Source organism: Poecile atricapillus, chromosome 5 (genome assembly GCF_030490865.1).
Source record: "Poecile atricapillus isolate bPoeAtr1 chromosome 5, bPoeAtr1.hap1, whole genome shotgun sequence".
NCBI lineage: Eukaryota > Metazoa > Chordata > Aves > Passeriformes > Paridae > Poecile > Poecile atricapillus.
Window position 1 is genome coordinate 15,911,082 of NC_081253.1, and position 24,758 is coordinate 15,935,839.

At 61.0% G+C, this 24,758-nt stretch overlaps 3 protein-coding genes across 7 annotated transcripts in view; 2 read left to right on the forward strand and 1 right to left on the reverse strand.

The window, feature by feature from the left end:
* The window catches only part of SPEG (striated muscle enriched protein kinase), a 38,742-nt gene extending 26,443 nt beyond the window's left edge, over positions 1-12,299 (forward strand). For all 3 annotated transcript variants that reach the window (XM_058840494.1, XM_058840497.1, XM_058840495.1), the window contains exons 17-41: positions 95-218; positions 611-783; positions 1,558-1,670; positions 1,856-2,024; positions 2,108-2,201; positions 2,510-2,710; positions 2,859-2,919; positions 3,117-3,194; positions 3,349-3,521; positions 3,627-3,653; positions 3,968-4,120; positions 4,337-4,379; positions 4,474-4,542; positions 4,673-6,866; positions 6,991-7,143; positions 7,217-7,333; positions 7,414-7,581; positions 7,826-7,948; positions 8,154-8,318; positions 8,501-9,173; positions 9,258-9,497; positions 9,570-9,793; positions 10,238-10,313; positions 10,572-10,721; positions 10,963-12,299. In XM_058840494.1, the coding sequence (XP_058696477.1) occupies positions 95-218; positions 611-783; positions 1,558-1,670; positions 1,856-2,024; positions 2,108-2,201; positions 2,510-2,710; positions 2,859-2,919; positions 3,117-3,194; positions 3,349-3,521; positions 3,627-3,653; positions 3,968-4,120; positions 4,337-4,379; positions 4,474-4,542; positions 4,673-6,866; positions 6,991-7,143; positions 7,217-7,333; positions 7,414-7,581; positions 7,826-7,948; positions 8,154-8,318; positions 8,501-9,173; positions 9,258-9,497; positions 9,570-9,793; positions 10,238-10,313; positions 10,572-10,721; positions 10,963-11,170 (5,969 nt within the window). In that variant the 3' untranslated portion in view covers positions 11,171-12,299. The remainder of the gene's footprint in view (positions 1-94; positions 219-610; positions 784-1,557; positions 1,671-1,855; positions 2,025-2,107; positions 2,202-2,509; positions 2,711-2,858; positions 2,920-3,116; positions 3,195-3,348; positions 3,522-3,626; positions 3,654-3,967; positions 4,121-4,336; positions 4,380-4,473; positions 4,543-4,672; positions 6,867-6,990; positions 7,144-7,216; positions 7,334-7,413; positions 7,582-7,825; positions 7,949-8,153; positions 8,319-8,500; positions 9,174-9,257; positions 9,498-9,569; positions 9,794-10,237; positions 10,314-10,571; positions 10,722-10,962) is intronic.
* Positions 12,300-13,708: 1,409 nt separating this feature from the next.
* On the forward strand, positions 13,709-18,555 carry GMPPA (GDP-mannose pyrophosphorylase A). 3 transcript variants are annotated; one of them, XR_009277785.1, is made up of 13 exons: positions 13,709-13,878; positions 13,947-14,044; positions 14,125-14,228; positions 14,620-14,812; positions 14,980-15,039; positions 15,188-15,318; positions 16,021-16,170; positions 16,367-16,464; positions 16,599-16,645; positions 16,743-16,835; positions 16,927-17,095; positions 17,184-17,382; positions 17,480-18,555. XR_009277785.1 is itself a non-coding variant. In XM_058840498.1 (12 exons), the coding sequence occupies exons 1-12, from the start codon at positions 13,836-13,838 to the stop codon at positions 17,282-17,284; spliced, it is 1,287 nt and encodes a 428-aa protein (XP_058696481.1). In that variant the 5' UTR covers positions 13,709-13,835; the 3' UTR covers positions 17,285-18,555. The 3 variants fall into 3 exon arrangements, 2 of the variants coding, with proteins under 2 accessions (XP_058696481.1, XP_058696482.1); XM_058840498.1 differs by having other exon boundaries at positions 17,184-18,555; XM_058840499.1 differs by having other exon boundaries at positions 13,715-13,878; positions 16,036-16,170; positions 17,184-18,555.
* A 911-nt stretch (positions 18,556-19,466) lies between these two features.
* LOC131579723 (rac GTPase-activating protein 1-like) lies at positions 19,467-24,051 on the reverse strand. The gene is made up of 16 exons (XM_058840082.1): positions 23,967-24,051; positions 23,644-23,846; positions 23,421-23,557; positions 23,130-23,208; positions 22,889-22,942; positions 22,189-22,266; positions 21,736-21,856; positions 21,308-21,468; positions 20,939-21,100; positions 20,730-20,825; positions 20,456-20,657; positions 20,273-20,378; positions 19,995-20,127; positions 19,818-19,920; positions 19,593-19,710; positions 19,467-19,518 (listed from the first exon to the last, which is right to left on the reverse strand). Exons 1-16 carry the CDS (start codon positions 24,049-24,051, stop codon positions 19,467-19,469), a joined length of 1,890 nt encoding a protein of 629 aa, XP_058696065.1.
* Positions 24,052-24,758: the final 707 nt, after the last annotated feature.

Genomic DNA, 24,758 nt, shown 5'->3' on the forward strand with positions numbered 1-24,758 from the left:
CTGGGGTAGAGGTCTCTGTCCCTTGTTGGGTGGTAAGCTGCCCAGGGCTGGGTGGCATGGAGTGGGCAGGGGTTGGTGAAAATGCATTTGGCAGGTCCTTATCTGGAGGAGGCCCCAGTCATCCTGGACAAGCCAGATGTGGTATACGTGGTAGAAGGCCAGCCAGCCTCCATCACCATCACCATCAACCATGTGGAGGCCACTGTCACCTGGAAGAGGTAGGACATGGCACTGTGCCTTGTTGCCTGCCCTGTGCCTAGCATCACCCCACAGGATGCATGCAGAAGGACTTCCACCTCTCCATGCAGCCCACTGAGTGTGTGTGGGGGGCTCCTTCCCTGGGGCTGGTCTGGGTATGCACACAAGGATGTCCAGGGCCCTGAAGAGCTGTGGGGTGGGTTGTGGGGTGCTAACTGTGGGGTATTAAGGGGCAAGAGACATTGAGGAGGCAGAGCTAGCAACAGGATGTGAGTGCTTTGTGGGGGCTGTGGGATGGGAACTGGGGCTGACTGTGGGTAAGGAGGTGGTCATGGAGCTGTGGGGCAGTCTCTGTCAATAGGGCAGTGGGTCTGCCTGTGGAGCTGTGATGTGACAGGTGGTGTGCCTGCAGGGGTGGGCAGGTGCTGGGGGAACTGGAGGGCACGTGTGAGATGATGATGCCAGACGATGACCAGCACTGCCTGCGGCTGCTGCGTGTGGGCCGGGGGGCCGGGGGGCTGCTGGCCTGTGAGGTGAGCAACCGCCACGGCACTGCCCAGTGCACCCTCCGCCTCCGCCTCGCAGGTAGGTGCCCCTGCACGGGGGGCCCACGTCCCTCTGCTGGGGGGTGGCATCACCTTATGGTGCTCCATATGCTGGGGGGGGGGGGTGGGATTGCCCTGGAGGGTGGCATTGCCCCACGGTGCCCCATGCCCATGTGCCACGGGGGCACTGCCCCATAGCACTGCTCCTCAGTGCTTCACACTCATATGTTGTAGGGATGCCACTCTATAGGGTGGTAATCATGGGAATGAAAAACCATGAACCATGCGTTGGCACCGCTGCCTGGTGTCCCATACCCATGTCTGACCTGGGCGGAGGTGTCCCATGTGTCCCATGACTGTACACATGGGGAGGCAGTGCCTCACGGTGTCCCTTAGGAATATGCCATGGGTGGCAGTGCTGCAGGGTGTCCCGTCCCTGAGTATAATTGGGAGACACTGCTCCCAGTGCCCTGTAGCCAAGAATTATAGTGGACGCTTCCACAATGCCCCACAGTACCCCACATCTGTATGTAATACGAGATACATTACCACAGTGCCCCATGCCTGTGTGCTGTGAGTGCCACTGCCTCACAGTGCCCCACTACAGTGGGGAACTGCTGAATGCTGCTGCAGACACATGCCATTGGTGGTTTGCCCTGTAGAGGTAGCCCACTTCCATGTGCATTGGAATGGCACTGTCCCATGTCACTCCATGCCCCTACCCCTACTTGCAGTGCCTCACAGCTGTATGCTCCGTGCCAGTGGCAGGGGGCTGACACTGCCCCATGGTGCCCCATGCCCCATCTCTTGGCAGAGGCACCACGTTTTGAGTCCATCATGGAGGACATCGATGCCCAGGAAGGGGAGACACCACGATTTGCTGTGGTGGTGGAGGGGAAACCGCTGCCGGACATCATGTGGTACAAGGTGGGCTGGAAGCCCCCAACCCCTTCCTGAACCATATTCCCACCAGACCTGCCACACTTCATTGCCTCACCTGGGCTGCTGCTCTGGTGATCAAGGATGTGTCCCATGCCCTACCCATGGGGAAAGGGTGGTGGGAGTTGGTCAAGGATGGGCCAGGACACCCCCAATACCCCTGCCACCCCCAGGATGGGGAGCTGCTGGAGGAGAGCAGCCACCTGAGCTTCGTATATGAGGAAAATGAGTGCTCGCTGGTGGTGCTGGGTGCTGCCGAGCCTGACAGTGGCGTCTACACCTGCACAGCCAAGAACCTGGCTGGGGAGGTCTCCTGCAAAGCAGAGCTGCTGGTGCGGGCAGGTATGGCTGACTGCCTCCCCAACCTCTGAGGGTCAAGCCTGAGTGTCTGGCTTGCCCCTTGCCAACACCTTTTCTTCTTCCAGCCCAGCCCAGTGCTGATGCCACCATGGAGGAGGATGCACTGCACAAGGCACGACGCCTGACCGACTACTACGATGTGCACGAGGAGATCGGGAGGTAGGTGGTCACTGGCACGATGGGGCATCCTGGGCACTGCAGGGACTGAGGTACTGAAGACAGGCTGCACTCTGGGGCTCTGACATAGGGGATTAGATCCTGGTGTGCTGGGGCTCCTCTCAGCTGTCAATGGAAGCTTAGGGTAGGGATCTGGCATGGCCAGAGAAAAGCCAGGCTTGGGGTCTCTGTGACCAGTGGATGATGACAGAGAGCTGCTGAGGCTGCAAGCAGCTCCCTACAGAGGGGGTGCCTGTGCCTCCTGCTCACTCACCTTCTCATCCTCCCTTACCCCTACTGCTGAATTGCAGGGGGGCTTTCTCCTATCTGCGGAGGGTGACAGAGAAGAGCACCCGGCTGGACTTTGCTGCCAAGTTCATCCCTGGGAGGACCAAGGCCAAGCAGTCGGCGCGGCGGGAGCTGCACATTCTCTCTCAGCTGGACCACGAGCGCATTGTCTTCTTCCACGATGCCTTTGAGAAGAAGAACGCTGTCATCATGGTCATGGAGCTGTATCCTCTGGGCACTGCTCCATGGGCACACAGCACAGGGGAGGAGGGGAGGCTTTTGGGAGGAGCAGGTGGGCAGAGTGGGTGCAGAGGAGCTGGGTGTGGGGCACAATGGAGCATGGAATTTCTATGCTCCTTGACTGAGGGCCAGCTGCTCTGAAGAAGAGCTGCTGGACAGGATGGTGAGGAAGCCCTCAGTGTGTGAGTCAGAGGTGAGTGAATGCTGTGGGAGCAAAGTGATGTGGAAAGGAGGGATCCTGGGGAGAGTGGGGTCTATCCCAGCCTAGAAATGTGCAGTGCTCATTGTATCAGGCTAAGGGGGTCACAGCCCACATTCTCCTCTGCACAGGGCCAGTGTACAGCTGACTCATGCTCGGGCTGCCCACTCTCCTCACTCCATCTCTTTCAGGTCCGGTCGTACATGCGGCAGGTCCTGGAAGGGATCTGCTACCTGCACCAGCACAGTGTCCTGCACCTGGACATCAAAGTGAGTGCGGGTCTTTACTCCTCCTGCCTGGTGCCTCCAGTGAAGGGCTCCTGGCCACTGGGTGGGGAGTGGTCCTGCTGACAGGAAACATTTGTTCACTGGAGAAAGCCCCTGCCTCCTGCCAAGCTCCCCTCTGCTCTGCACTGTCCTGTAGCCAGAAAACCTCCTGATGGCAGATTTGAGCAGCGAACAGATCCGGATCTGTGACTTTGGCAATGCACAGGAGCTGACATCTGAAGAGCCACAGTACTGCAAGTATGGCACCCCTGAGTTTGTGGGCCCTGAGATTGTCAACCAGACCCCTGTCTCCAGCGTCACTGACATCTGGTAAGGGTGGCCCTTGGGTGATCAGTGGGCTCCCGGCTATACCAGGAGAGACTGGGCATCCTGGAGGGCTTGTGATGTGTAGTAACTGTGCTCTCCTCTCTGCAGGCCTGTGGGAGTTATTGCATACCTCTGGTAAGTGCCCTGCTGTGTCTTCACAGGAGGGACACCCTTTCCACCCCCTCACCAGTTCCAGAGCTGAGGCTATGACCATGCACATGACTCCTGACAGACTCAGCCTCCTCCCTAGCTGTTCTTATCTCTGCCCTCCCCATGGCACCAGGGCTGAGGTCTGAGGTCCTGTCCTCAGTCTCTTGTACTTGCCATGCTGTTTCCCGTGTCCCCATGACCCCAGAGATGGGGTCTGGGGTCCTGTCCTCAGTTCTCTGTATTTGCCATGCTGTTTTTCATGGCCCCGTGGCCCAGTGACAGTGTCTCCTCCTTGACAGCCTGACAGGGATCTCCCCCTTCGTGGGGGAGAATGACAAGACCACCCTGATGAACATCCGCAACTACAATGTAGCCTTTGAGGAGAGGATGTTCCAGGGGCTCACCCGGGAAGCCAAGGGCTTTGTCATCAAAGTGTTGGTCAATGACAAGCTGTGAGTACTGCAGGGTCTTCTTCCCTATCCCCTGCCCCTTCACCACGAGCTTTGTGCTGAAGGGAGGGTGGGGACCCCCATGCACTGGAGTGCCCAAGGGCGAGGCTGGCTGCACGGCTCTGCTGGGCTGCACCATGGGCAGACTCTCCTGCCCTTTTTCCCCTGGCCAAAGCCCTTGAGCCTGGGTGGTTCTCACCCAATGGTGTCGGTTCACAGGAGACCCAATGCAGAACAGACCCTGGAGCATCCCTGGTTCAAGGTGAGCCTGGGCTCAGACCCAATGCCAAGAGGCTATGGGGTTCCCTGAGCCTGCTGCAGACTCCAAGGGACACTGTTGTTCCCTCTCCCCACAGACACTGGCCAAGGGGAAGGTCATCAGCACCGACCACCTCAAGCTCTTCATCTCCCGTCGAAAATGGCAGGTGAAGGCAGGAGCTGGGGAGGGAGGGGGCAGGTGGGATAGTGTCTTGAGCAGCATGGGGGGATGTGTAATGGCAGGATCATGCCATGCCATGCACCTGGGCCTGATCCAGCCCTCTCTGCTGGCTGCAGCGCTCACAGATCAGCTACAAGTGCAACATGGTGCTACGGCCGATCCCAGAGCTGCTGGAGGACACGTCCAACCACCTTTCCATTGCTGTGCCCCGGCATCTCAAGGAGTCACCAGCACTATCATCTTCCTCAGACTCAGACGACCTGGATGAGCTGCCCTTCATCCCCATGCCACACCAGGTGGAGTTCTCTGGCTCCCGCATGTCACTCAATGAGATCCCCACAGATGACGAGACTGTTGGGACATCCGAGGGGCTGCAGACGGAAGGGGATGCATCCACCATGGAGTGGCAGAGCCAGGGCACAGGAAAACCCGGGGTGGCCCTGGGGAAGCGACCAAGAGGTGCTGGGCCACGACGACCATGTGCAGAGGTGGAGCCGCCTGGCTCTTCCGATGAGGAAGCCCCTGAAGCTCAGAAGCGGCCGGAGTATCCTCGCAAAGCCATGAGGAAGGGTTCCAGCCTAGAGTCCCCAGGGAGTGCCCTTCGGGGGGAACTGAAGAGGGGCAGCTCTGCTGACAGCGCCCTGCTGCTCCAACAGCTCTCAGGGACTGAGGAGGGGGCTGAGACAGCCCGGGACCCCCGCCGGGCCCTGGCCAAGGCAGCCTCCATGGAGCTGCCAAGGCGGAAGGTGGTCTGGGGGGAGGACGATCATGCCCAGCGCCTGGAGCTGATGCGCCAGCGGCTGCTGCGGGGCAGCTCTGGGGACAGCAAGGTCAGTGGCCTGCGGGGTCCCCTCCTGGAGACCCTGGGTGTCAGCCCTGAGAAGAAAGTCTCACGGTCAGCCCGGCTGGAGGCACCAGCAGTGCCACGGCTGGTGCGGGCAGCCTCCAGTGAAGCCACCTCACCGCGCCTCCTCTCCACTGAGTGCCGGCTGCAGAAGAGCAGCTCCTTCAGCCATGGGGACGCTGAGCCTGTTGTCCGGCACCGACGCTCTGGTGCACCCCTGGAGATCCCAGTGGCCTGTCTGGAGGCCCAACGGCTCAAGGAATCTCCCTCTCTCTCTGCACTCTCTGATGCTCGGCCCACAGTGCCACCAGACACCCCAAGCACACCAACACCCCCTCCGGTAGAGATCACTGCTCCCCAGGCCTCCCCTGCAAAGGCTGCCTCAGGGAGAAGGCGCATCCCTGAGGAACATGGCCCACCTGGAGCCAGCAAAGCTGCCACCACCACAGGGAAGAAACCCATGGACAAAGGACAGGAAGAAAAGACATCCACCAAGGCTGCTGGAGACAGTGGGGAGGAGGCTGTCAGGACAGGAGCTCCTACCCCACCTAAGCCCACAACCTCAGTTCCCCAAACCCACATTAAGTCTTCCTATGCCAAGATGATGCAAGCCATGGGAGCCATTCAAGGTGGGGAGCCAGCCACTGAGGAGCCCCCACCAGCCACCAATGAGCCCCCACCAAACATCAAGGAGACCCCACCAGCCAGCCCTGCAAAACCCCCTATGCCAGCACCAGCATCAAGGAGGGAGGTGAAGCCCACTGGCTCCTCCAGCTCTCTAGTTATCCAGGACATCGATTCAGAGGAGGTCTTTGAGGCCAAGTTCAAGCGAGGCCGTGAATCATCTCTCACCCGGGGGCTGAAGCTCCTCACCCGCTCCCGCTCCGAAGACCGGCACCTGGCCGGACCCCCGGTCTCTGATGAGGGCATCTACCGTCCTACACCAGCCGGTGTGCCCCTGGAGCTGCGCAGGGACCGGCCCACCGGGCTGGCAGCCAAGTCCAAGTCGGTACAGGACCTGCATGAGGTGGAGAAAGATGGGGGCTTCTTCCGGAGGATGTCTATACTCCTCAAGCGGACCCCGCCTGCTGAGAGGAAGAAGAGCATGGGAGAGGCCGGAGGCAGTGAGACCCCATCTGGTGGGCGCCGCTTCTCCTGGAGCATGGCTCTGGCCAGCTCCAGGGAGCGGAGGGACTCGGAGAGCCTCAAGTCAGAACCGGGGGGTGGTGGGGAGAGCGAGTCACCGGCGGTGGCTGTGCGGAGGAAGATCAGTGCCACGATGGAGCGGGTATCGGCGCGGCTGCGCAGCGTGTCGGATGAACGGCCCGAGGGCGAGGGATCCCGGGAACTCCGCCGCACCAGCTCCGAGGGCGAGGGCTTGCGACCAGGGCCCGTCCCCGCCCCCGCGCCCTCCTCTGAGTCCCTGCGCTCCGAGGCCAGCACTGGCTCCTCTGCCTCTGCCAAAGGTGAGCCATGAGCGGGGATCCCGCAGCGAAATCCTGCTGGCAACTCGTGTCCCAGTCACTGTGGGCACGGCAGGTGTGGTCTCCATGGCCTGGCCCCGTTCTCACCTGCCCTGGGTGCTCACAGGTGGGGGTGACAGTCAGAAGAGGTCCCGCTGGGAGCGCTGGGGGCTCTCCCGGGGCAAGAAGGAGAAGACGGCCTCACAGCCCAGCATCCCCTCCAGCCTTCTGCGGGAGGAGGGACTCGCCGCCGGCCGGCCACACACACCCAGTGAATCGGGTAGGTGCAGCCCCAGGACGGGATGGTGGGTGTGTATCCCCACCCCAGCCTAACCCTCCACGCTGCTTTCCAGATTTCCCCCCTATTTTCCACATCAAGCTGAAGGACCAGGTGCTGCTGGAGGGCGAGGCGCTGACCCTCTGCTGCCTTCCTGCTGGCAGCCCAACCCCACGGATCCTCTGGATGAAAGGTGGGGAGCTGCCTGCACTGCCTCAGTGGGTGGGCTCTGACAGGGCACCGTATCATCCCTCTCCTCTTCTCCCCCTACAGACAAGAGGTCCCTGCAGTCAGACAGTGGGCTGAATGTCGTCTCCTGCAAGGATGGACGTCAGATGCTCACCATTGCCAAGGTCTCCAGGAAGGATGCAGGGCTGTATGAGTGTGCAGCCGCCAACATCCTGGGCACAGCCATCAGCTCCTGCACGCTGGCTGTGGCACGTAAGGAGGCTGGGGGAACCTCAGGAGACAGGAAGGGCATAAGTTGGGCACATGGCTGGGGACCAGCTGGTGCAGGTCACTTTAGTGCTCCATATCTGCAAGAGACTGGGGCTTTTGAAAGAGGACAGGCTGGCTTTGCATGACGATTTCCAGCATCTCTGAACCCGTGTGTTGTTACGCCTTCTCACTGCAGCAGCTCTGCTCCTGGCTGGACACCCAGCCCACCCTGTCTGTACTCTTGCAGGACTTCCTGGGCGGCCAGGCACCCCAGAGATCCCACAGAAGTACAAGAACACGGTGCTGGTGCTGTGGAAGCCTGCTGAGAGCAAAGCCCCCTGCACCTACACACTGGAGCGCAGACTGGATGGTATGTGGTGCTGCCTCCCATCCCCTGCGAGCCACAGCCAGGAGTATGGGCTCACAGAGGGGTACCTAGCCAGGACAAAAGTGCCCAAAACAAAAAGTGGACAAAAGTGGCTGTCCCCTGTGGCTTGGCAGAATCAAGGACAGGGGACAGCAGGCTGCCCCTGTCCCGGGTCTGCTCTCGCCTTACCTTAATTCTGCTTTGGCAGGGGAGCATGAGTGGAAGATTGTCAGCACTGGTATCACTGACTGCTACTTCAACGTGACTGAGCTGCCTCCTGGGAGCACTGCCAAGTTTCGTGTGGCTTGTGTCAACAAGGCTGGGCAGGGACCCTACAGCAACCCCTCAGTAAAGGTGCATCTTGAGGCAGCAGGTGAGCAAGCCCTGTCCTGTGGGCGTGGGGTGGCCATGGGGCCACCTGTGGCCTCTGGGGTGCTTTGGAGATCCTTGAGTCTCACAGCATCTTCCACCCAGAGCTTTGGAAAATGAGTTGCCACCTACAGTCCACTCCTAGCTTACCCTCATCTGGCTCACACCTCCCTTTGTTCCCTGCAGATGCCCGAGCTGCCCCAGCCAAGGATGTTGCTGTCCCTATTCCTGAGAAGATGGCTTCCAGCCGGTCAACCCAGACACCCGAGGAACAGCTAGAGCCGGTGGCCACACGCACCCCTCCCACCACACCGCCACGCAAGCACAAGGGAGTGGTACAGAAGGCAGCTGGAGCAGAACAGGAGAGCGTCCCCACAGGGGTCCTTCCATCCCCTGCACCCCAAGAAGAAGGCATGTCATCAGATGCTGAGCTTCCACCCAACATCACTGTCTACGTGCCACCTGAGCTGATGTTCACCCCCCCTCGGACTGCTGCCTCTCCTCAAACAGACTCCCCTGCTCAGGACTCCCCGGCACCCTCCACGGACACTTCCCCCCTGCCCCAGGCTTTGTCTCCTTCCAAGTCCCCCACCATTTCCCCAATGTCAACCACACCCAGCTCAGCCCCCACACCATCTCCCACCCCCAACACCACACCTGCACGGAAGATGCCTCCCTACATGGTAACCTCGTTCATCTCCATGCCCCCCACCTCACCCCCTGCGCTGGAGCCCACGACCACTCCCCCATCCTCCAAGGAGCCCCCAGCTGCTAGTGGGGTCCCAGGGGCAAAAGACAGCACAGCACTGAGGCAGGGTGTCCCCCAGAAGCCATATACCTTCTTGGATGAGAAAGCAAGGTGAGTAGCAGTGGGAAAAAATGCTCTGCCAGGGGTATTGCAGCACCCCACACCCAGGATGCTGAATCCTGCCCCATGCCACAGAGGCCGTTTTGGGGTGATCCGGCTGTGCAAGGAGAATGCCACAGGGAAGCACTTCATGGCTAAGATTGTGCCCTACGAGGCAGAGCGGAAGCAGAGTGTGCTGCAGGAGTACGAGATCCTCAAGGCACTGCACCATGAGCGCATCATGGCCCTGCATGAGGCGTACATCACCCCCCGCTACCTGGTGCTCATCTGCGAGAACTGTGCTGGCAAGGAGATCCTCTACAGCATCGTGGACAGGTACAGGTGGGCACAGGGCCACCAGGGACGGTTGCTGCTATGGGGCTACCTGCTGATGCCACTTGCCCCCAGGTTTCGCTACTCGGAGGATGATGTGGTGACCTACGTACTGCAGCTCCTGCAGGGCCTTGAGTACCTGCACGGCCGCCGCATCGTGCACCTTGACATCAAGCCAGACAACATCATCGTCTCAGGCACAAATGCCCTCAAGATCATCGATTTTGGCAGTGCCCAGACCTACAACCCACTTGTGCTGCGGCAGCTGGGGAGGCGTGCTGGGACCCTGGAGTACATGTGTGAGTGGGGCACCAGGGGTGCAGTGGCATAGGGAAGGGGACAGGGACAGAACTGGGGCATGCTTATTCCCAAAGGTATGCATGTATGCCTGTGCTCTGGGGGACTTGGGAATGGGAACTGTGTCCTTGGGGAAGGTGGGAGGCCTTTAGGGTGCTGGGGGTCTCTGCAAATTTCTGTAGCATTGCTGGGGTCAGTGGGAGAGTCCGGGTGCTATGGGGCAGTTGGGGTATCCTTGGGGGCTGCTTGGGCTCTGGCAGGGTGCCGCAGTGTCAGGGAGGGGTGTTGGAGGGTCCATCAGTGGAGTCCTGTGGCTGCTGTGGGTGCTTGGCTGCTATGGGTGTTGGGAATGCTGTGGGTGTTGGGGATCCTGGGGATCTGTGACTTCTGTAGGTGCTGGGGCTGGTGTCTCTGTGTATATGACAGACCTGCTCCCCTGCCCACAGCGCCAGAGGTGGTGAAGGGGGACCCGGTGGGCTCTGCAGCAGATGTCTGGGGCGTTGGCGTCCTCACCTACATCATGTAAGAGAAGGGGTCAGGGGGATGACAACCTAGAAGTGTAGTCAGCCCCACCCAGGGCTCAGTGCCATGGAGGACACAAAGCTGATGGTGGGCTGAGGGATGCTGTAGCCTGTCAAACCCTTCCCAGCTGGACATGGGGAGATGAAGACACCCTGGGCAGCTGTGGCTTTTCAAACCATCAGGGATGGGGGGGAAGGGGGACAGCAAGTACCCTCCCACTGCTGACCCCCAGCCCATCCACCCCCTCCACCACCACAGGCTCAGTGGGCGGTCACCATTCTTTGAACTGGACCCCATTGAGACGGAGAACCGCATCCTGGCAGGGCGCTTTGATGCCTTCAAGCTGTACCCCAATGTCTCACAGACTGCTGCCCTCTTCATCCGCAAGGTCCTCACTGTCCACCCCTGGTGAGTACCCAGCCCAGCCAAGGAGGACACATGGCCCCAGACTGTGCATGTGACTGAGCCAGCTCCCTGCCACATAGGACCCCTCCAGATATCATCAGTGGGAGCCTGGAGTCCACCACTGCTCTTAGAGAGGGCTGAGACTCCCTGGGTCTTGCAGGGCAGGGGTGGTGGCTGGGTTTTGGGGGTGGAGCAGCGGTGGGCACCCCCAGCAGTCCCTGATGCAGAGCTGGCTCTGCCCCAGGAGCCGCCCCACGGTGAAGGACTGCTTTGCCAATGCCTGGCTCCAGGACGCCTACCTGATGAAGCTGCGTCGCCAGACCCTGACTTTCACTACCAACCGCCTCAAGGAATTCCTGGTGGATCACCAGAGGCGCCGCGGCGAAGCCGTCACAAAGCACAAGGTCTTACTTCGCTCCTACCAGGGCGGCCAGCCACCAGGGCCACAGTAACTGGTGCCTTGGCCACGGCCATGAGGGGCCGGGGAGCCAGAGGAACATTCCATGGGCCGCAGTACAGGGCGGCTGAGGAGGAGCCAGGACACGCCAGGATGAGTCCAAGGACCTCATGTGCTGCTGTCAGGGATGATGGTGGCCAGCAGCATCATTTTGGCAGTGCCGCTGAAGAAGAGGTGCTGCAGCAGCCAGACCAGCAGTGGGGTCCAGCAGTGGGAGGGTGGTGGGAAGCCTTGCTGCAAGGAACAGAGAATGTGGCAGAGGGTTGGGGGAAGAATGGGATGCAGACAGAGGGGCAAGGGAAGCCCCACGTGGGAGGAGAAGAGCTGCCAATTTGCCAGCCAGCCCTGGCCACATGGGTCCCATCAGCCATGTGCCTTACACTGCAGCCTGCAGCTGCCGCTGGCCATGGTGTGGCAGTCCTTGTGCTCCCCCTGGTTTGCACACCAGCACCAGAAGACTGAGGTTGCTCCAGTGGTTCCAGCAGAGAGGGGCTTGCTCACAATCCCCTGCCAGCCAGCACAGCCCCAGTCCTTACTACTGGGAGGGGGGGCTGCCAGCCTCCCACCTTCCGCTCCTCCCAGCCCTGGTCCTAGCAAGTGGGTTTGTGGCTCCAGGACCGATGCCGGTGCCTTTCCTGGGGTTGTTGGCTGCACCCTGTGCCAAGGTGGGGGACTGGCAGGCACCCCCTCTTTGCAGGGGGGCACCCAGGTGCCATGCACACCTCCTGTGTCTGCTCAGGCCAATGCTGCTCATGCTCTGCCCACCCAGCTCCAGACCTTCCCCTGTACCTTACAACCAGCCTGCCCGCCTGTCCCAGACCCCTCACACCTCCCACCTGACCCCAAGGTGCCTTGCCCTGCCCTGTGCCCTCTCCTCAGCCCTCCCCGGTGGGTGGCACGATGCGGGGTGCCCTGAGCAGGGGGACAGGAACAGCGGCTGGGCACTCACTTTCCTCATGCTGCTGTAGTGATAGGGCTTTATTTATTGACTTTGGGGAGAAGGCGTATGCTCATTCCGGTCCCCATTCCTGTCCCCTCCTCTCTGCCGGGCTCTGGAGTTGCCAATGTCCCCATGGTTTGGAGCAAGCAACACGCCAGAGCAGCAATAAAGACCCTGAGCAGCCTGTCCAGTTTCAGTGCCTTGCTGGGAGGGGATTGCACGAGTGTGAAGTTCAGCCTCTGGTATCTCGGGAGAGTCCTTGCCCCAAAACCTAGGGACCCGAGTCCAGAAAGGATTCCATATGAGGCTGGGCTTCCGTGCTGGAAACCTGGTGAAAACGTCAGAGAAACTGTGAAGCACTGGGACGAGCACAACGGGGCTGATTCACACGGCCCTCACGTCATGGAGTGAAAATATGGAGTGCCAAAGGGCCGGATGGTGGCTGGACAGCGGCACAGCAGGGCAGGGCTTCTGCTGTGGGCACGGCAGGTGCCGGTGAGGGACCTGATGCCTGGCTATAAATATCCGCTACCCATATGAGGCCGGGCCGTGCCGGCAGGGACTGCTCCGGTTTCAGCCCGCGGCCCCCCCAGCCCTCGGTGCTGTGCCCGCCGCTGTGCGCAGGGAGGGGCACACGCGTTCAGCCTGGTGCCTGCGGGCAGTCACACGCTTCCCGACACACACACACACACGTGGTTACAGACCTGTGCCTGCCGCACCCCCGTGTGTCCAAGGGCGTGTCAGAGCCCATGGTGTCCCCGCACGGCGCACCGAAGCGCTGGGGCACACACACAGCCACAGCAACTCCCCTGCGCCGTCACACACGGCCACAAGCCGCTTTCTACACACCCGAATGGACAATCGCACCTCCACACTGACCCCCTCACCCCGCACTGACCCCTTCACCCCGCACTGACCCCCTCACCCCCGCACTGACCCCCTCACCCCGCACTGACCCCCTCACCCCCGCACTGACCTCTTCACCCCGCACTGACCCCCTCACCCCCGCACTGACCTCTTCACCCCGCACTGACCCCTTCACCCCGCACTGACCCCCTCACCCCGCACTGACCCCTTCACCCCGCACTGACCCCTTCACCCCGCACTGACCCCCTCACCCCCGCACTGACCCCCTCACCCCGCACTGACCCCCTCACACCCGCACTGACCCCCTCACCCCGCACTGACCCCTTCACCCCGCACTGACCCCCTCACACCGCACTGACCCCCTCACGCCCGCACTGACCCCCTCACCCCTCTCTGACCCCCTCACCCCTCTCTGACCCCCTCACCCCCGCACTGACCCCCTCACCCCCGCACTGACCCCCTCACGCCCGCACTGACCCCCTCACCCCCGCACTGACCCCCTCACGCCCGCACTGACCCCCTCACACCGCACTGACCCCCTCACCCCGCACTGACCCCTTCACCCCGCACTGACCCCCTCACCCCGCACTGACCCCTTCACCCCGCACTGACCCCCTCACACCGCACTGACCCCCTCACCCCCGCACTGACCCCCTCACCCCGCAGGCCCCTGGGGCCTCACAGCTCCCGCGGGCGCCCCCTGGCGGCGGGCGGGCGCGGCCGGCAGCGGGCCCTGCGCGGCGCTGACGTGTCCCAGCCACGTGCGCGGAAGTGGCGGCGGGGCCGGGCCGGGCCGGGCTGGGCCGGGCTGCGGGGCTCGGGTGCGGAACCGACGGAGCGGAGCCGAGCCGCGATGCCGCTCAAGGCCGTCATCCTCATCGGGGGCCCGCAGAAGGGTAAGTGCGCCGGGCCCGCTGGGTGTCCCGCCGGCGCAGTACCCCGCCGACCCTGCTCTGCTCCACAGGGACCCGGTTCCGGCCGCTGTCCTTCGAGGTGCCTAAGCCGCTATTCCCCGTGGCCGGTGTGCCCATGGTGCAGCACCACATCGAGGCCTGCGCCAAGGTACGGGAGGCTGGGGCCGTGGAGCCAAGGGAGAAGTGCCATTCCATTCCTTTCTGATCCCTTCCTCCGTCCCTCCCCAGGTGCCGGGCATGAAGGAGATCCTGCTGATGGGTTTCTACCAGCCCAACGAGGCCCTCAGCCGCTTTCTGGTATCGGCGCAGCAGGAGTTCAAGGTTCCCATCAGGTGGGCAGGAGCTCTCTCAGCCCTGGGGCCCACACAGTGGCACAGCCTGGCTCGGCCCCTCACCTGCCTGCCCCAGGCTGGCAGCCCCCCGTCAGCGCTCTGACACTGGGCAGGTGGAAGAGCTCTTCCCCCCGTGGAAGAGCACAGCCTGGTTCCCCCATTAGTCCCACCACCTTTCCTTTGCCTTGGGCCCTGCCCTGGATGGTTCTTGCTCCAGAGAGGCCTGTCTAGCACAGCTCTAAGCTGTCACAGCCTCCTGTGCAATGCCTGCATGAAACCCATAACTGAACGGCAGGATTATGTCTCTCCAGTCCTTCCCAGCCCTGTTTCCAGTTGGTGCTACTAGACACCTGCTTTCCTAAGTCCTCCCTTTTTCCTGCTTGTCTTCTAGGTATCTTCAGGAGTACGCAGCCCTGGGCACAGGTGGTGGCATCTATCACTTCCGAGACCAGATCCTGTCAGGTGGTGCTGAGGCCTTCTTTGTCCTCAACGCAGATGTGTGCTCAGAGTTTCCCTTACAGGAGATGCTGGAGTTTCGGCAGCAGCATGGGGACGTGCACAGCTTTGTCATTCTGGGTACCACAGTGAGTGGCAGTGCTGGGGAGCAGAAGAGCTGCAGTGCTCTGCCGTGGGCTTAGAAGCCAGCAGCTCCTGTGGTGGGTGGGTCCCAGACTGTGAGGTCTGTGTTTCATCTGCTCTGCCTCCTTGCTCCTACTGCTCCCTCACTGCTAACACTGTCCTTGTTTCTTAGGCCAACAGGACGCAGGCACTGAATTATGGCTGTATCGTGGCAAATGCGGACACACAGGAGGTACTGGAGGGCCTTGGGGAGTCGAGCACAGTGTAGGCAGCAAGTGCTATGTTTCCTGTGTGGGTCTGTGGTCCCAGTGTGCCACAGAGGGTGCAATGCTGGGTGGAGGGGTGCACCCTGGGATTCATGCCTTTTCCCTCGCCTCCAGGTTCAGCACTACGTGGAGAAGCCCAGCACGTTTGTCAGTGAGATCATTAACTGTGGCATCTACCTCTTCACACCTGCCATCTTCCAGCACATTGGCGAGGTCTTCCAGAGGAACCAACAGGAACTAGCACTGTGAGTGCCTCACTCTGCTCTGTGTCCCTCCCACCCCCCTGCTTCCTGGGGCTGCAGCAGCACGCTCATCCTCCATTCTTTCTCTATCTTTTCTTCTCCTCTGCCATCACTCACTTGTTTCCTGGTCCTGCACCAGCTGTCCTTACCTTGGGTAAGTCTCCCTCTGTGTCTGCACTCGCTGCTCTCTGGGCTGGATTGATCCTAGTAATAATGCATGCTTTCCCTCCAGGCTGCTGTTTCCTCTGCTCTGCTCCTGGTCAGCTTGAGACTTTTCCTCTCTTCCCACCCCATTCTCATTCAGCTCTGGACAAGAGGCTGAGCAAACCTTTCAGCTGGGAATGCTCTCCTCCCCTCTCCAGCTCTTTGTACCAGCCAGCCTGTCACCTCACATTTCTGCTACCACCCAAGCTAAAATCCAGCTGTGCAGGCTCTGGACTGGGGACAGGATCATACACCCACCTGGACTAGGTGGGGCTCTTGCACCATCAGTTTCTGTCTCAGAGCTTATTTTGGCTGTTTCTCTGCTGCTCTGGGGCTCAGTGGGGCTGTCCCAACCTAGCCTGACAGCTGGCGCTGTCCCCACTTTTGGGGAGAAGTGCATGGCTAGGTATGAATCTGGAATTGTCAGAGTCCCTGAATTTGGGGAGGGTAGGTCTGCTGGCATCCTCAGCTGAGGCCATGGCTGGGGTGGGTGTGTAACAGGTCTCTTGCTTGCAGAGAGGAAAGTTCCAATGGCTGGCAGCGTGCAGAAGTGATCCGGCTAGAGCAGGATGTTTTCACAGCCCTGGCTGGGAGTGGCAAACTCTACGTCTACAAAACTGATGGCTTCTGGAGCCAGATCAAGTCAGCTGGGTGAGTGCTGGAGCTAGAGTTGGTGTAGCAGGAGCATCAAGTGATCGGTACCAGGGATGGGAGTGATCTGTGTCACGGCTGGGAGTGGAGGGTGCTCAGGCAGAGCCCTAGGGGTGGGCGGGCAATGCTGATTTTGGATCCTCCTCTGCCCTGGTAGTAACAGAGTGACAATAACAATCTGCTTTTCCTCCTCCAGCTCTGCTATCTATGCCAGCCGCCTTTACCTGAACCAGTACAGCAAAAGCCACCCAGAGAGACTGGCCCAGAACAAACCTGGAGGCCCTGTCATCCGAGGTACCATTCTGACACCCTAATGCTTTTGGGGCTGCCTAGGGAGGCAGTGGGACCCAGGAGTGGGACCTCCCCTTATCTTAGAGGCAGGTGCTCCTGCGAGTTGCCTCCCCTGAGTCCACTGCCTTATGTTGCAGGGAATGTGTACATCCACCCGACAGCCTCCATCGACAGCAGTGCAGTGGTGAGTGCAGGCTGGGGGGGCCCCGGGGCAGGGACGTGCTCAGGGGTGCCGAGGGCATCACTGTCCTTGTCCTCATCATCTCCCTCTGTCCTCACAGCTGGGCCCCAATGTCTCCATTGGGGAGGGTGTGACAGTGGGAGCTGGTGTGCGTGTGCGAGAGTCCATTGTCCTGCACGGCGCCTCACTCCATGTAAGTGGGATTTGCCTGAGGGTGTAGGTGTCAACCCCCACCCCTTGCAGGGAGGCAGCAGCACTCTGCATTCCCATCTCCTTCACCCCAGGACCACACCTGTGTCCTCAATACCATTGTGGGCTGGGATAGCACGATTGGACGCTGGGCCCGAGTGGAAGGAACACCCAGTGACCCCAACCCCAACGATCCCTATGCCAAGATCGACAGTGAGACCCTTTTCCGGGATGGGCGCCTCACACCATCCATCACAATCCTGGGTACGTCTCTGCTGTATGGAATCACCTTGGCCCTGCTCACTGAAGCAACTTCTCCCCTCCAGCTAAGCCCTTTGCATTCTTCCACCAGGCTGCAGTGTCACCATTCCTGCTGAGGTCGTTATTCTCAACTCCATTGTCCTTCCTCACAAGGAGCTGAGTCGAAGCTACAAAAACCAGATTATCCTGTGAGTCACAGGCAGCACCAGCCACCTGCTCCCTGCTGTGCCCCACCACAAGAGCCTGCATTGAGGCTTCACATCCTGGGAGGCCCTCAGCACCCCCAGAGGGTAGGTGCAGGCCAGGAGCCCTGCAAGTGCCTGACTACTGCTCCAGACAGACATTAAAGCTGATGAGCATCAGCCTTGCATGCTGCTTCTCTTGCAGCCCAGGGAGCAGCCCTGAGCCAGGGTGAAGGCTTTGGGGACAGTACTTGGCCCTGGTAACAGCCTTCGTGCGTATGCAGGGAACACTTGCTGCCTGCAGTGTCTTGGGTCCAACTTTGTGTGTTTCTCCACCAAAGGGCACTACCAGCACCTACTTGCTACTCCTCACCAGGCTCTCCCTGCACCATTGCTGTCTGCAACTCCCTGGAAGGTCTTGGCCCACCTCCAAGACCTGGGAGCTTTGAATGTGCCTGTCATGTGTAGGCAGCTTACCCCACAGAAGCAGATTGAGGCTCTTTATTTCAGCATGATTGCAACAGCCTGAGCTGGGCTCTTGCCTACTGCTGGGAAAACAGCAGTGCTAGGCTGTCCTAAGGGCACTGGCACACGCATGAGGGCTGGGTCGGACTAGCAGCCTGCTGGTCCTAAAGGGAGCTGCAAGAACACCCCTTGCCCCAGTACCACCTGTCCCCTGGGCTCAGTGCGAGCCAGGAGAGCTGCCAGCCCTACCAAGCCTGCTCCTGTCAGGTTGAGACCTGTGCCTGCTGCCTAGGCAGGGCTCAGAGTGAGGGCAGCAAGCCCCTGCTACCCTGGTGGGCCAACAGCCTCCTTTACACCAGCATGGCTGGAGCTTGCGGGGGTGGACTCACTGCATATTTCCCCCTGTCACCAGCCACATCCACTGAGCACCAGATCAATCAACTAACGTGTGTGCAAGTGTCGGAGATTTAGCACCTCACTTTGCCTCAAAAACCTGACTATGGAAGGCAGTTTTCTCCTTAGCCTGGCATAGTTTGTCTACAGTAACCAATGCTGCCCTTTTTCCTTTTACTTCCCTGGTTTGAACTCTGTGCTAAAGCCCTGCACTCCACCAAGGGCCCCATCATGCCTCTCATTTTCAGCAAGGCACTGTATTAGGTATTCTCCATCCATCCAGTACCATCCCAGTTTGATGGATTTGGAGTAAATCCTTGCTCCCAGCCCTGTGCCTTCCTGTGCCAGTTCTCCTGTGGTCCTGGGCAGGGATTAGCTGTTCCCTGGCTTTAAGCACATTAAACTCCTTCAGTTTTGCCTCTGCCTTGGATGTGTTAATTTCCTTGCCCTCTGGTGTACACTCCTGCACTGGGGAAAACTGAGCCAAAGTCCTCACTTCCAGGATTGCACATGCATTTTCTCTCATGTGTCCCATCTGGTCTGGGTTTTAGTAGGGACAAAGGTTTATTGGCTGCTTGATGTGGCACAGGGGCAGTTCTTATCCCTGTTGTGTAATGCTTCTTTTCCCTAAACTCCCTCTGTGCTGGTTGCTCCTTCTGCAGAATTGTCTAGGGGACAAGCCCCTCCTGGGACATTGCTCCATTACAGCATGATCCTGCTTACCCCTCTTGGAGGGAAAGAGCTGTACATCTCAGCCCTGCTTGGGCTTTGTGCACCTCTAGCACTGCCCAGGCTGAAGGGGAGGAAGGAGTTAAAGAGGCCTCCAGTGAGGTGCCAGGAAGTCTGGAAACACTTTAAGGTTGTCCTGCCCTGAGCAGCAACAGCTCCAATTACTTGAGGCCAACATCTGGGCTCAAAGAGGGGCCCTCCCACATCCCGGGCTGCAGAACAGAAGAATAGGGCTTCAGTTCGGGTGGGAGGGGGTTCTGCCTGCCCTCCCAAAGCTGAGGTTCTGCAGAGCATTGCTCAGCACTTGTCTGCTGCCCAGCCAGGCTCCAGTGAGCCCCAACCCCTGGCAGCAGCAGGGCAAGACAGACAGCAGCCGCAGCCAGGTGTGTTTTGCTGCAAACATTTAATACAAACCTGATTCAAAGTACAGCACTAGGGTAGTGTCCCTGCCACCATAGCTGGACAGAGCCAGCTCTGCTCCCCAATCCCCAGAGAAGCAGAGCTTTGAGCTCGGCACTGTCACCCCACAGCCAGCTGCCTGGTCCCGCAGCCTTTGCTCCTCCTCCAGTGCCAGCTCTATGTCCCGAGGGAGCTACTGCTGCAGGCTACACAGGAGAAGGGAAGAACCGGCCCACCTTCCTCGGGGCCGGCCCCTGCCTGCGTGGGGAGAGATGAGTCAGGGGTACAAAGCGAGCTCCCCTGGGCTCCCACCCACGCCCCACAGCACTCACGGGGGCCGGGTGGCGGTGCCCACGCAGCTCCGCAGGGTGCTGGGGAGGCAGCAGGTACCAGCTGGGCTCAGCTGGCCTGGCTTGGGCTCCGGAGAGGCAATGGGCTGGAAGAACGGTTCTGTAGGGCAGAGTGGGGACAGCTATCTCAACCCAGCCGTGGACAACCGGGACCCTTCAAAGGAGCTGAAGGCCAGGGTGGGTGCGGGCTGGGGCTTCTGTGCTCACCGCATTCATGGCTTGGGGCTGGCATTGGCACCAGGTTCTCCTGCTCTGTCTCCACAAAGCCTTTCCAGAAGCTGGGTGGCAGCGAAAGGAGACGTGCCACCACCTGGGCAGAGAGAGGTGTAGGATGGGGACACTGGCAGTGCCCAGGGTACACCCCATGCCTCAGGGACCCCTCACCTTGGACTGCCGAGGCGTGTCCTCCATGATGACAAGCGGTGTGGGGTTGGCTGAGCTGTGTCCCACCAGCGTAGGGCCAAACACACGGGACAGGTTGAGCACATCCATCTTACAGTCAGGGCTGTGTGACACGCTGCAAGGGGGGACAGAGGGCATGAGCATGCTGCCCAGCCCAGGGGCTCCTCATCCACAGCTTCCCCATTCTAGGGCACAAAGCCTGGGTAAGGGGCAGAGACCCAGGAGATGGGGACAGACCTGTGCCAGAATGAGCCACTCACTTGAGCAGGTGCAGCATGAGAAAGGCCAAGGTATCCCTGTTGGCTGGGGGCAGCTTGCTCACCACATGGCGTAGGGCTGTGTCACTGGCAGCATCATCAGGGATGTCTGTGGCAGTGCCAGGGAGCCGTGTTAGGGGAGAAGCAGCCCCTTCCCCCTCCCTCACCTTGGCACCCCCTGCTCACCGGCAGCCCTCAGGAAGGCAGGGTGGAGGCTGAAGGTGACCAGTGGTTCCTTGAGCCCCCGCAGAAAGTCCTTGAGCACCCCACACACCACATGGATGTCAGCCACGCTGCTGAGGGCAGGCAGCGCACCCCCAGCCCGCAGCAGCTTCCGCTTCCACTCCCGCACCAGCTGCTCTGAGCCTGGCACCCGGTACAGCCCTGTCTGGGGCACAGGGAAAGGGGCTCAGCCCTGTGAGAACCACAGCATTGCCACCCTCACCATCCTGGCCCCTACCTCTGTCAAGCCTCGTGTCTCCACCTCGGTCACACACTGCACCACCAGTGTGGGCACCAGGGGCGGCGTGGAGGGAGCGAAGTCAGCCAGCACACCCTGGGGACAACAATGCCAACCTGTGCTGTGCCCACTGCCCAGCCCTGCAGCCAGGGTGGGCAGGGGCCCAGCATCCCTGAAGCCTCATGGGGACACTTCTGTGCCCCCCTCACCTCACGGGGCCAGGCGTGGTGGTGAGGCCTGGGTGCGCAGAGGCTGGGGCACTGCTCCCGACACTTGGTGTGTAGCAGCAGCTGGCACTGGCAGCACTTGATGGCAGTCTTCCCAAAGCGGATGCGGGAACCACAGATGTGACATGGCTCAGGGCGAATCACCTGGAGAGGGGGAACTGGATCAGGGGCCCCCCTTCTTGCAGATACCCAGTACCACTCAATCTTCTCCCAGCCAGGTCCCACTGTCTCCATGCGTTCCCCTTGCAGGCAGAGCTAAGGGACTGGGGAATGAAGGACAGCCTTGCCCCTGACCCCATAACTCTCTCCCCTGCCCACCTCCCCAGAGAAGAGAGATGCTGGGTCACGTACCGTTTTGGAGGTGAACTTGTGCTGGACTGGTGGGAGACTCTGTGGAGGTGAGGGGAAGTGGGCTGGTGCTGGTTGTCCCACTGAGCTGCCCTCAGTGTGGTTCTCCTGCCCCACAGCATGGCAGCCCAGATCTTCACTGGTGCCGCACCCCGTGGTCAGCTCTGCAGAGGGAGGAGGCAGTGGAGGGAGACCTGAAAGGCAAGCCACTCCATCTATCAGCTAGGATGTGGGGAGGCTTCTCACCTCCCACTCACCTCCCAGGGAGTGTCTGCATGAAACAGTAGCATTTGGCATGTCCAGAGGGCCCCAGTACCTCCACCACGAGGACAAGTAACCCCCAACAGATCCTCTCCCACCTCTGTGACACCAGCACCTTCGGGCTGGTCCCATACCACCCATCAACCCCCTCTCTCAGCCCTTTCTGTGACCTGCACATGTGGAGACACGGTGTCCCTGGCGAGAGTGGCGTCGAGGCACCAGAACAGCAGGCAGGAGGCTGTCAGCAGGGCCTGGGACCTCAGCAGGAGGGGACACAGAGGGGACACTCACCTGTCAAAGTGGGAGACCAATAAAATATGTGACTGCAGTTCCACAGTTCTCCAACACCTCCCACTTGATGTCTGTTCCACCTAATCTCCATCCCTGTGGTTCTGCATAGCCAGGGATGCTCCCACCTTGGGTACAGGGGGGATGCAGGCTTCAGGGCAGTGGTCTAGCACAGCCAGGGATGCTGTCCCCACTGGGACAAGTTGATACAGCCTGAAGGACACAGCACTGTCCCCACAGCATCCATAGGACTGAGGACTGCAGCATTGCCTTCTGGCACTGGCAAAGCCCATGCACCCCGTCCCTGCCCAGGGCACACTGGGGTCTCTACTCACAACGTTATGGGGTACCACAGAAGAACGATGCCGCTTTGCCATCACCACAGGGCCAACCTGAGGGGCCAGGGACACACGCTGGAAACAGAAGATAGCATGAAGAGCCAGCAGAGACCCCCGTCCCCAACTTTTCCCCACACCCCAGAGCACCCAAGACAAGTGGCCTCAACCCAACAGAAAGTCCCAATCTTGCCCTACTTTCTCAGCACTCCCTGCCCCACACCAGGGATCATGGGGACCCAGGCTTCCCCACCGGGTCAGAGCCAGCCCTGGGGGAAGCCAGGTCAGGCCTGCAATGCAGAGGTGCGAGCAGAGTGGGGTGCAGGATGCCCGCACATGGCAATGAATTATTGAGGAGCCCAGCTGGGCCACGGTGGAGCGTAATGGAGTTTCTATTGATTGTGGGAGCTTTGCCGAGAGACGATGCTCCCAGCCCAGCATCAATAAATTAAATTCCCTGCCAGGCTCCTTGCAGCCTCCTGTGCTGGGGTGGAGAAGTATATGGGTGTTCTCACCTTGCATGGCACAGGGCTAGCACCCCAGCCTGGGATGCACACTGAGACCTGGGTGGCCAGAGGGACCCAAAGGGCACATTGAAGGAGTGTGACCAGAGCTGAGGGATCCTCACCCACACAGGGGCACAGACACCACCTCTCAACACCAGCCCCCAAAACTGCCACGTCCCAGCATTTCCTCATACCTGCCTGTCTGGAACTTTGCGCTTCAGGGTCGGCACCACCATCATGTCAACATCCTGAAAGGCAGCAGGGAGTCTGGGGCTGCATCAGGCCAGGGGCATCCCCAACATTCATCTCCAGCTCTGATAACAGCCCATCCCTAACCACAGATATACAAAGGGGCTGTGGCACTGCAGAAGTGGGGCAAAACTACCCCCTCACTACTGAGGTGGACCCTGAGACTCACAGCCAAACACTTCTTACCACATCATCCTCAGTGCGGTCATAGCTGATGTCCGAGTGGGACAGGAGGGACTGGCACGACTCATCCACTGCAGATGACCTGCAGAGTGAGCTCAGCTGGAGCAATTCCCCCTTCAGCCAGCACCTAAGTGTGTAGCTACTCCTGGGAACCCACAGCTGATGCCTCTGCAGAGCCCAAGCACCTCCTTGCACAGCCAGCACCTCAAAGCCAGCAGTGATGAGGAGGAGAGGAGCACAGCCGACCCCAGGGCTGCCCGAGGGGTTGTGGTGAGGACCGCCACCCCTGCTCACCTCCTGACGGGTGCCAAGGCTGCCCCAAGGCGTCGGCCAGCCAGGGCGCTGAGAACAGAGCACTGCTCCCTGCTCAGTGCCTCGTTGCCCCATGGTTCCTGCATCAGCAACTCAAGGACCAGCTGAAGTTTGCGCTCCTGCGAGTGAAACAGAGTGGTGGTGGGCAGGCGGAGGGCCCCGCAGCCGGCCTTACAGGGTACCCGTGCTGCCAGCCCCCCCTGACCTGCTTCTCCAGCTCAGCCTCTGCCCGGTGCCGCTTCTTCATCTCCACCTCCACCTGGTTTCGGGCGTGCTTGAGCTTCACTTCCAGCGCTGCCCGCTCGGCCTCCACACGGGCCAGCTGCTCGCGGGCACGACGCCCGTCCTGCTCCAGCCGGCAGCATCTCTGGCGCGTCGCCTCAAAGCACCGAGCGATCCGGATGTAATCTGGGGACAGCGGTGGGTGGGCAGCCGGGACGGGGGGCAGCCCCCAGCTCCCCCAGACCACGCCGGCGGCAGACACGAGAGTGCCGGTGTGCCCCGGGCCGAAGGGTTACACACACCCACCTTCCTCCACGCTGCCGCTGAGCTCCAGGAGCTGCAGCCCCTGCTCCAGCCGGGCCAGGAGCCGCCCGCAGCGCTGCCGCAGCATCCCGCCGCCCGGGACGGGACGGGGCCGGGCCTCCGCAGCCAAGCACCCCTTTTCCACTTATCCACCCTCAGCTCCTGCCCCACGCTTTCCTCCGACCGCCGGGATGCTCCGTGGGGCCTCGGGACGGCGCAGGCTCGGGGACGAGGGGCCCTCCCGGCCGGCCTATGTGGGCCGGGGGCCGGGGTGGAGCCCGTCCCGGCCCCGCCTCCGCCTCCCGCCGCCACCGGGGTCCGACCCGCCGCCCCGGCGGCTGCCGGCGCGCTGCAGCATTCCCGGGATCTTAGGGCGTGGGATGTCCCGGGGTGCGGGTGGCAGCGCTGGCTGCAGGGTTGCGGAGCAGGGTGAGAGCTGCCTTTGGGGGCGGGGGATGCCCAGGCACTGGGTGTACCTGATGAGAGCACTTAAGGGGTGCAGGGGCAGTGGGTGCGGGGTGCTCGGGGCGTGCAGAGCCATCAGGGGGACCACCGGGCGAGGGAGGCGCTGGGAGTGCAGGGATGCTGGAGGGAGCACCGCTTTCCCACGCCCGCATCCCGGGAATGGCGCGGCTGGAGCCGGAGGAGCCGATGTCCTTGTCCGCTGTCCCCCAGCGCTGTGTCCCGCATACCGAGCGGCGGGCGGGGGCGGCGGGGATCCCCCGCACCCGATCTCCCGGCCTGGAACGTGTCCTGCAGATGGAGCCACCTCCCCGCCGCAAAGCCCCGTCGCTG